At 40.3% G+C, this 11,442-nt stretch overlaps 1 protein-coding gene across 1 annotated transcript in view; it reads right to left on the reverse strand.

Moving 5' to 3' along the window:
* The window catches only part of pcdh17 (protocadherin 17), a 73,343-nt gene extending 65,599 nt beyond the window's left edge, over positions 1-7,744 (reverse strand). The window contains exons 1-2 of the mRNA XM_059537365.1: positions 7,238-7,744; positions 3,685-6,486 (exon numbers count right to left, since the gene is read on the reverse strand). Of these exons, the coding sequence (XP_059393348.1) occupies positions 3,685-6,165 (2,481 nt within the window). The 5' untranslated portion in view covers positions 6,166-6,486; positions 7,238-7,744. The remainder of the gene's footprint in view (positions 1-3,684; positions 6,487-7,237) is intronic.
* Positions 7,745-11,442: the final 3,698 nt, after the last annotated feature.

The following is an 11,442-nucleotide window of genomic DNA, read 5'->3' on the forward strand; positions in this document are numbered from 1 at the left end:
AACTTTTATGATTATCTCTCCTTGATCCTTATTTCTCTCTTTCAGTCTTTTGTCTTTAACTCAAAGCCGTAAACAAACGCTCTATTTCTCAGGCTGGGAGCTTAAAGGGGTGGTATGGGGACTTGTCTAAGCCTTATTACACAAAACTACACGAAGAGAAGAGAAGAGAAGAGAAGAGAAGAGAAGAGAAGAGAAGAGAAGAGAAGAGAAGAGAAGAGAAGAGAAGAGAAGGACAAACAATACAGCCATCAAGGGGAAATGTTATGACTCAATTTGCAAACACACACACACACACACACTAATACTCCCTCCCACACTGCACACACAAAATGTACCTTATAATGCAACATGCAAGGACAGAACCATTAGCATGCATGACTGTGTTCTTACTCATGCTGTCCCACTGCAAAACACACACACAGTGCACGAGGGAGAAAGAGGGCACTAAACAGATTGTCAGACATTGACTCTCTCATGCCTTGCCATTTGACAGTATTTCGCTTCAGTTCCCAAAGCAATACATCTAGAACTCATGCAGCAATTTGATTACCTACCTGACAGCCGCTTTTATCGCTCAATTTTGCAAAAACAAGGAGTCAGAAACCCAGTCTCTATGAAACACTGAGACTGCACCACACCACACAACAGCATTATGCCACAAGCACAGCTACAGTCCTCATATCAAAGCAGTTACTCTCAACAGCATGATTTGTTGTCATCTACTTTCCATTCCTCTCTTTCTGTTTTTAGGTGTATTTAATGGAAAGAAATAGCTCAGATGGACAATCCCTGGAGAGGCATCGCTATTTTCCGGCAGCAAACTCCCTCCAACCGCTGACCTTTATAACTGCCAACCCCGCTGCCCTCCCCCAATTGCTACTCAGGCCATACTTGTTTACTTGTTACCTTAATCACATCAGTTGATCTCTATATTTAAGATAAACACAAAAAAGGATGGAAGCATCGAAATATGTTAAACTGCATGCAGCTGTCACTTCATTAACATCACTCTATAGTCACACTTACAAAAGACATAAAATTGATAGCAAACACTGCATGTGCAAATCAAATCAAGCCTCACTCACTTTGCTATGTGCTTGCAAGACACTGAAGGAAGACTGTCGCCACCTAGGGGACACTTTTATATTGTTTTATACACCAACTCTGATGCTCACGGCAGCCATATCAGCCTCTGGCTCGTCCTCACACACACTTCCTCTATCTAAAACTGAGGTAACTAACAGTTAAAATGTTATTTTCACCTTAACAGCAAAATAATCTATGATTTGTTCCACCTGCAAATAAATACACAACTATATATTAGCTTTTTTTCTGGCATCAAATATGCTAAGTACTGTATGTTGCAGACATGAGGGTGGATACTAAATGCTCTCTAGACAAAAGAATTAAGAAAATCCCTCGCTACTAGGTTAGAAGGATAACACTGAAGATTTTCTTAAACCTCAATTTGCCATTAAGTAATAGATCCGGATGCCTGGGGTGCAATTAAGCATTATTACATCCCTTTATCGAGGAAACTTTTCTCCGCCAATCGAATTACACCCCTCATTCTGTTGTGTTCTCCGAGAGCAGAACGCTCTGGTGCTGTAATTGACCCTCAACCTCTTTTCATTTCAGACTTAGGCTATTACTTCAATGGCCAGATGTTCGTAACCTCTGGATCGGCTACTATAAAACAGCATTAAAGTGCTGCTGTTGCCACCGGGCCTGATGGGAAACATTTGAAATGCTCTTGTGCAGCTGTGTAGCAAGCACTGGGGACTATATATATACACCCATATACATTTATTTTCAGCTATCAGGCTACCTTGAAAAGATGACAGAACCCGAACACATTGATCCACAGCGACTGGAAAGGGAGGTATTTCTAAAAAAAATTATAACCTCTCAACTGGGATTTGCATTTCTATGGCCCTTTTTTTTATCTCACTCACTCTCTGTTTCAGGCCGAGATCCAGATTGTTTTACAGGCTCAGTAACAGGATAGCAGATCTGCCTCTTGACAGTAAATAATTCTGCTGTAAATAATGGAGAGTATATCCTGTATTGTATGGATCTGTGTAAACACAGAACGCATGTGTCTTGGAGCTTGCTTGTTGAAGGTAGTGAGAGAAAAGGGCATGTATCTATGCAGAAGCGCCTGCGTCTGCGGTTTGATGAGACCTCTGCAGTTATTGTGCTCATTATAAAAGGGCCCAGAATAATGGGCCTCACTCTGACCTAATATGACCTGCAGCTGGGATGCGATGAATAGCAACGCAGACGCTCACACAATCATGGGCAGACACATGCAGCAGCAAACACACAGAACTAGAGAACGTTAACGGCAAAACACCCATGAAAAAATGCAAATACAAATTTAAGCTTATCCACAAAAACACCAGCTTCACACATCTGAAATCATTCACATATAACTTTTTTTAATTAGCCCCAATGCTAATGTGCTCTGGATTGCTAACAGGGTTGTGGGACGAGTTAGTCACGAGTTTAATACTTGAAGTTAGAGATTTGTTCAAATCTTTAACACTAAATATGAGAAAAGGCTCAATTTGCATGTGAAAATACATACATTTATACATTTAAAACATGTTCTTAAGTAGAGATATTACAAAGAAACATGTATATCAAATTGATATATAAAACATATATGTAAAGACATTAATCAAAAGAGAGCTAAATTAATTTTTGCCAGCTATAATCTCAGTCACTGCACATACATGCGTACCTGATGTACAGAGTTTAAAGAGGTGACTTTAGCCTCATCTAACACGACAGATTTCAAATGACTTTAAACTGGCTTAGCAGCACAGACACACATAAGTTGTCACTGGCTTAACCAAATCGCTCCACACAAAGACGTATTAGCAAAGAACGAGGAAATCTGGGAAAGCTCTTTCTTTCTTTCGTTGAAATGCAGTTTAAGCGTCTTTAATAGAGGATTGTGACAATGTTCTAGAGTACGAAGCTGAGACAAACCTGCTAAGTAATACGTTAAGGGTGTTACAATGCCAAGACTGAAAATTGAAATGTTTGAGGTCAAGACAAATTGCATTATGTTGAATGAAAATACATTTTCATGTATTTATTTGACCTAGCATGTGATCAATAGCAGAAAAAAAAAGAACATTAATTCTGCCACTATAAGAGGCAAACCGTAGGAACCTTACATTCAAAGCACCACAGGAAACTACATATTGATCGAAGATCTATTCATTTCCAATATAGTAGCTGGAAATATATTCTAGTCAAGAGCAGCAAATCATCATGGTATGACCATTATGAAATAATAAGCCTTTAGGTTTGAACCTGTCAGTGCATCAAATCTCTCCACACCAGAGGTAACATCAAAACAATATCTCCAGAAAAGAATTGTGTTCCATACTCAATTTCCTCTTAATGCATTACTTGAAACAAAATTAGCAAAGCTAGATAAAAAAAAAAAAAAGATAGCATAGTGCTTTTCAGCATCTGGCAATGGGTGGAGAATGACTCGTGTTTCATATTATTACCAGTTGTGATCCCCTTCCCCCCCATGCTATGATTCATTGGCTGCTTTGTATGCACACACATCTACTCATCCATTCATGTATTGACCAAGTGAGACAGAGCAGGACGAGAGGGGGATGGAGGGTAATAAGGAAGGAGAATAAAAGTTGTTGCTACCTGTATTATTGACATCCTGTTCACTGGCGTCTCTGTGGTGTTCGTAACAGGTCCCGTGAAGCTGGTGTGACAGCCAACATGCCCTTGAGGAACACTGAGGTTGTTGGCGGTGGGTTTGAGGTACATGACCTCTGACCTAGGAGAGCTGAGGGGCAGACGAGTTTGGTAGTCGAAGTACATGGGGGATGTGGCCAGGGAGGGACTGCTGACAACATTCATCACATTCATGGTGTCCCGCTCCTCCACTTCGCTTTGCACCAGCATGATGTCATTCTTGTTGATCTTCTTCTTTTTGCCCTTGCCAAGTTGCGGGTGAGTGTACTCTGCAATCCGACAGTTGTATGTGCGGATCTCCTTGTTTTCCCGTTTACACTTGACTGCTATGGTGATCATGGCAGCAAGGAGCATAATTGAGATGATACTCAGGGTTACTATTAGCGGGAGCGACGTGTCCCAGTTATGGTGTTCTGCATTGATGTGCGGTTCACCCTCTGGTAAGGGCCCGGAGTAGGCTTTGACGATAAGTTTTGCCATGGCGGACAGTGATGGCTTGCCATGGTCAGTCACCTTGATGATGAGTTCCACAACAGGTGCCACCTCCTCCCACAGTGGCTGGGCTGTCCGTACTTCACCCGTCACTGAATCAATCTCGAACAAGTGTTCTTCATTACCATCTGAGATCTCGTAAGTGAGGCGACCACTCTCACCAAAATCATTGTCCACAGCTCTCACAGTGGTAATAATGTGTCCAACTCCCACATTCCGAGGCACATGGATCTCAGCAGTGTCATTCTGAAGTAACGGAAGGACAATTACAGGAATGTTATCATTTACATCCAGCACACTGACACGGACAGTGGTGTTGCTCTCCAGGTGAGGGTTACCTGAATCCTTCGCCTGGACCTTGAAGTCAAAATACTTGGTTTGTTCATAGTTGAAACTCCTCAGGGCATAAATTGCACCATCGGTGGGTTTGATGTTAACGTATGTAGTGATAGACTCCTCGCTTACATTAGAAGGAAGGAGGGAATAGGACACAGTACCATTTTGGCCCAAATCTGGGTCATGAGCAAGAACAGAACCCAGGTATTCCCCTGGGATGTTGTTTTCAGGGACCTGTAGAAGGTAGACAATTTTTGTGAAGCGGGGTGCATTGTCGTTTTCATCTAATATCTTAACAGTGAAAGACTTTGTTGAGTTCAGGGGTGGGTTGCCATTGTCTTTGGCCACAATAGTGATGTTGTACTCATCCTTTACCTCCCTGTCCAGGGGTCTGTCGGTCACTACTGTGTAGAAGTTATCATAGTTCTCCTCCAGCTTGAAGGGAACGTTCCCCAAAATCCTACACTGGAGCTGCCCATTGCGGCCCGAGTCTTTGTCTGTGACTCTGACGAGTGCAATCACTGTCCCTGGGGCAGCTGCTTCACTAACCGCCCCCTGACGCACAGCTACAAAACCTATCGACGGCCAGTTGTCATTCCTGTCAAGCACTTTAACGGTGATTTTACAATGGCCAGGAATTGGGTTGGGGCCTTGATCCTTTGCCTGAACATCAACTTCTATAATTGGGTTCTCCTCAAAGTCAATTTTACCCTGAATCTTTATGACACCTGTTCGGGGGTCTATTGAGAACAACTCTTTGATCCTGTCTGGAACATAACAGCTAAAGGAATAAGTAACCTGCCCGTTAATCCCTTCATCAGGATCGGTAGCATTTAAATCTATTAGTATCATGCCTGGGGGTGAATTCTCAGGTATCTCCACTACATATGAAGGTTGTTCAAACACAGGGCTGTTGTCATTGGAATCAGTGACTTTCACATTAATTTGCATTGTGCCTGATTTGGGATATTCCCCTCCATCTGTGGCAGTTATAATTAAAGTGTGATGGCTACGTTCCTCTCGATCTAAGGACCTCTGAACGACCAATTCAGGGAATTTTGTTCCATCACCTCTGGATTTAACATCCAAAGAGAATATGCTATAATCATCCCGTGTGATCTGATATGTTTTCAGGCCGTTCTCCTTGGTGTCAGGGTCATAGGCAGCACCCAAGGGGAAACGTGTACCTGGGGCTGCGTTCTCAGAAATGTCGATATCGATCTGTTCAGAAGGAAAGCTTGGTGCGTTGTCATTTATGTCCTGTATCTCAACTTTAATCATGCAGATCTCCTTGTCGTTGGCAAACACTTCCATGGAGAGCTGGCACTTGGGGTTTTGTCTGCACAGTGTTTCCCTGTCAATCCGCTGTTTAGTGTATAATAGCCCGCTTTCGGGATCCACATCGATAAGGTGTGGCGCGGAGTTCTCCAACACCCTGAAGTTGGATTTTTTCCCCTGCTCTCCCAGTTCCAGCTCCGCATCCTTGGCAATGTTTCCAATGACGCCTTGAATTTTCTCCTCAGGTATTGAGTAGTTCAAGTTTTTCAATGTCAGGGCTCGTGCCCATAAAAGAAGGAAAAGGAAAACAGAAAGATGCATCCCTTTCAGTGAGAGTGTCTTAGGTTTCTGATGCGTTTTACACCTCCGACCTGTTGATCTTCCTGGCAATATCACAGTTTCTACCTTCAATTACTGAGCACACATGCCAATTCATGATAAAAAATGTATAAAGTCATTATGTGGGGTTTTACTTTGAATTCTCTTTTCTTTCCTCCGTAGCAGGTCTCTCTTTATCCTGAGTTTTTACAACAAACGGTGGGGCTGTACAGCTAATTTATATTCTGCTGAACGCCCAGGCGCATTGGAGGTATAATCACAATCCAGTTTCCACAATGAAATAGCCTTTTTCAGCCTCTTCTCCTGTAATAAAAGAAAAGAAAAGAAAAAAAATCTATATCAGATTATTGCATGTAATATTACACTTGATGATTTTAATTCTGACATACATATTTTAACAAACACCTCGTGTCTCAACATATGAGCTTTCTCTCTCTCTCTTTCTTTCTCTCTCTCTAGTGTGACCGCGTAATTCTAATGCGCAATTCCTCATTCCCTGGCTAACGACGTGGATGGCATGTCAATCCAACCTTGGGATGCGTCGGAGCGCTTTAGCGCTTAACACAGGTGGATGTTTGTGTTATTCTGCTTTCAACATGTAGGCTAAGCAATGCGTCGAGGATGCGCCATGTGGCAAGAAGAGCGTTACGCGCATCAAAATCGCAATTATGGATTAAGGTGGTGAGCAAATAAAAACGGATCAATCTTTTTCTATGTCCCTGGGTCCTGAAACAGCTGCTTTAACTGATGCCATATATATACCTTGCTGTCTTAAGGCAACCACCTTGAATGCAAATGCGTTTAAATAAAAAATGCCTCTTAAACGGCATAATCCGGCTATTAAATACAATTCTCACATAGTCGCATAAAGCACAGTAAATGAAAGACAATCCTGGGTGGTTATTTATACTGCGCTTCTTGAATAAATACGAAAAGAAGCTGTTGCATCCTCTTTGGCACTGTGCGAATCCAGCATCTCCAGGAGCATATATGACATGTCATCTCATCTTTTTAAACCAGAATGAAGGTGATAAGAAACATCACACTGTCTTACCTGTAGCCTTATACCCAGTCTAAACACAACCATCACCAAAGACGACTTACATCCTTTAGTCACCTTCCCAATGAGTGGAAAAAAGAAAAACTCCAGCTAGACTGTATGGAAAAATAAAGTGCTCCCTAAAAGTGCGCTTGTAATGTCAATGAGACTGATTAGGATGCAGTGACTCTCCTCCGCTCATCGACGCTTCAGGACAGATATCTTGACCCAAGCGTAAAATATACATCCACAACCGTTGATATCACCAGCGCGAACAGCTTCTTGTACTGCATTGACGCGGGATGAGACATCCCCGTGATAAATGTGTCCAGTCCCTTATACAAAAACCGAAATGGGGAAAACAAGACTGTCCAAAGTTTAAATGTGCATATCAAGCGAAAGTGTTCAGTCCATTCGTACTGTCACTAAGACCAGCTTTCAATAACGGTACGGAATAAATGCACTGTGGTGTGCCGGTGTCCCCTTTGCCTCCTCTGCGCGTTTCTCTCTCTGGCTACTGACTCGGTCTCATAGTGCATTAAACATTGTTACTGATCCGCCGCCAACCAATGGATGAAGGAGGAGGAGGATAACGCAGCCAATCGGGTTCTCGGAATTCAAATTATAGGCGGGGCTTCCAAAGCGGTCCTTTATGTGAGTGATGTGCACGCGTTTTTAAGCGCAGACGGGAGTTTGTAAAATGCTCTTGTACTTTAGGAGATCGAGCGGAGTTAGAAAGATTTACGTTGAAGAAACTGCCTTTATTTATATCGGTTTTCAGTAGACAGATTTTCCACACACTTTTAAACATACACATAGACCTTCACAATGCGCTCATAGACAGAAGATCCTGATGGTAAATATTGCACACTGAATGTAATGTATACGGTAAATAATGGTGCTTGTGTATGTTTGTGTGGCTGTCACTCAAAATATTTGCAACTTTGTGTTTCCCACCCAAATAATGTTCTGTTTTGTTATTTTTAAATAATATTAGTCTTCTGACTAGCATTATTAATAATAATGCGAAATGATATGAATTCAAAAGAAACACATTTCCGTGTTTGAATTGATAAAGAGCTATCTGAGTCGCATTGATGAAGCTGTGGAGCGGGCATATGTCTAAAAATGTTCAAAACCCAACACCATACTAGATAACGGAACGATTAGAAACCTTCAGGCTTTACAAGTTCATTGTTTGAGATAATTCAATGAGAATTCTAGAACACACTTACTTGCCAGTTTCGCAGACTTGAAGTTCTGTTTTCTCTCTCTCTCTCTCTCTCTCTCTCTCTCTCTCTCTCTCTCTCTCTCTCTCTTCTTCAACATTTTCGTGCTGGTCTTGTGTCTGGCCTTCAGCTCTAAAGAAAGACATAAAAACACCAGTAAATTATAATTTTAGAGCTAGCTTTAAATTAATGGATTCCAATGAGTCACTATTTCATGAGTTGTTCATTTATAAGTTTGTGTGTAAATCTCAAGAAATAGAGCTGTAATGATTAGTCAATGAAAATGTAAGATTCAAGACCAATAGCTTTCTCAACCTGGCTTCATCTCAGCTAGCATCTATGTGTTTTAATATGTTTGTCAGTTGTATCTGGTTGAAAGAGAGAGAATACAAAACCATTTATAGAATATCTTTTAAGACTGGCAGCCACATTTTAAAATATTTAGAATACTCTGCATAGGTTTGCATACTTCGAAACAGTGAAAATGTGCAAGGTTTTCAGACTGTTCTTCGCTTAGGAACACAAAATATAATAAGGAAAAAAAAAAAGTTTTTAAGTGCTATATAAATGCTTTATGAGATGTGCCAAGCAGTTCAAGGATGAAAAGGGAACAGAAAACACAAGATGCTTCTGCCAGCTCATTAGGCCCTCTAGTGGACACCTTTGAACCTTCAACTAGAGTTTCCCTCGTTTTCCAGTCTCAGAGAAGTTTATGACTGCACATTAAGATTTCATTTTAAAAAATATAATATACTGTATAGAGCATATTTATAGTGCATTTGTTATTATTATTATTATTATTATTATTATTATTATTATTATTATTATTATTATTATTATTATATTTTACTGAATATTAAATATTGTTTCAAAGAGTAATACAAATGTAATACTGTATATGTATTAACATGTTATGACTTTACTTGTGTTTGTTTTATTGTAAAAAATATATAAATTATTTAAAATATGTAATACAAATACAAGTTTATAATATTTGATAAAAAATTGTATATGTCTATAATACATTATAAACAATATTAAAACATTTTTATTTAATTATAAGAAAAATAAACATTTAATTAAAAAAATGAAAATTGGTACTATACAAATAACATTTAATTAATATATCATGTAGAGCAATTATTTAAAAACAATTATAAAGATATTTAGGTAGAACTCACCCCCATCCACTGATCTGGTGTCAGTCACGCTCTGTAATCCTTTTTGATGGCAAATAATAAATCTGAGTCCAGATCTGCTGCCTTTGTCTGACGCAAGTCTTCACTGGCTCATACTAAAGGCTGCTCACATGGGCCTGACTCATCATCGGCCAACATGGGGATTGGAGCCGGTGTCTGAATTCATTGTGAATTCCAGCACACGGCACCTTAATATTCTAGAGATGCTTCTCCATTGTCATACCATTACAGGGCTGCCTCTATAATGCAGGCCGTTTGAAGCTTCTCTGTCTCTAATGCCCTTTGATTATGCGCAGATAGAGGAGCGTTAGATAGTTGTAAATCTTCCCGTTCAGACTCAATATGGGCTGCTGTATCCTTGACCTTGGACATGACCTTTCCTTTTGACGTTGATGGTGATGTTTTTCTATTCTCTGATAAGTGCTGCACAATATGTCCTAGTCATGATGACCTGTTATAGGATGGGGATATAACAGAAAGTGCATATCCTTCTTTTTGAATCTTTCCTCTCATGCCTCTTCTTGACTACATGAAAGATGCATATGGTGTCACTGGCAAGCTAAAACTGGCATGTAAATTACTTCAGCGGATTTTGAGGGACTTTCTGGGAGAAGCCATACGGCACATGTGCTTGCGTGTGTGTTGTGCCGAATATCTCTCCTTGTTGCTTGCAGAAGCTGAAAGCTCTCTTCTGGGTTCCAACTGAATCTACTTCAAACTCTATCAGTGTGTCCTGAGGGTCCAGCCTTGATGAAAAACCAGCAAAGCCACACAAGAGAAGCCCTGCTATTAACAGCTGTCTCTATTAGTCCAATTAAATTTCCTTAAGAAATGCCGACGACGGAAGCCACATTTGGACGGATGGAGGCGAATAGCTACATTAAAACACAATTTTGCAAATTAAATTTCAATTTAATGGCACAGTTTTTCTTCAGGTAATGAGACTTTGCGAGGGGCTGGTCTTTTTGCAAAGGCTGGGCTGCTTCAAAAGCAGAGTCTCTCTTTCCTTCCTTCTATGGAGATGAGGCTTTTATGTGGTACAAAATGCAATATATATATATATATATATATATATATATATATATATATATATATATATTACATCTGTGAAGGACAATTCTCAGAGGATATGGTTTTTCAATGTAGCTGCCCTTTCCAGTAACATTTTAATTTGCGTTTGCTCTCTTCTCCTCTATTTCTGTTTTGCAATGGTAAGCGATTGAAGGGGTGTGTTGGAATCAGAGCTTTTTTGTCCCTGCACTCACAAAATGACAGAACTTCAAATGTATCTTCCTATTTACTGTATCTATACATCTGTCTGTTTATCTATCTGCCTTTTTATCTATGCCTGCCTACGGTGAAAAATCTATCTATCTATCTATCTATCTATCTATCTATCTATCTATCTATCTATCTATCTATCTATCTATCTATCTATCTATCTATCTATATATATATCTGTAACATAGGGGCGTGACAATGGAGTGGGGATCCAATTGCAGGCTTTATTCAAAGAGTGTGGTCAAAACAGACAGGTTCCAGTAACTGCAAACAGGTATATCCAAGGCAGAGGCAAAGAGTAATCCACAAACAGGGAAAGGTCAGGGCAGGCAGCAAACAATCAAAACATTGAAACAGCCCAAGGATCCAAACATGAGATGCAAAATCTAGGAAAACACAGAAATTAAGAAAAATTAAATCATCAGCGCTGTGATAGAGTGTGAGTGAGTGAGAGAGAGAGAGAGAGTGTGTGTGTGTGTGTGTGTGTGTGTGTGTGTGTGTGTATGGGAGA

The sequence above is a fragment of the Carassius carassius genome, chromosome 44 (assembly GCF_963082965.1).
Source record: "Carassius carassius chromosome 44, fCarCar2.1, whole genome shotgun sequence".
NCBI classification, from domain to species: Eukaryota; Metazoa; Chordata; class Actinopteri; order Cypriniformes; family Cyprinidae; genus Carassius; species Carassius carassius.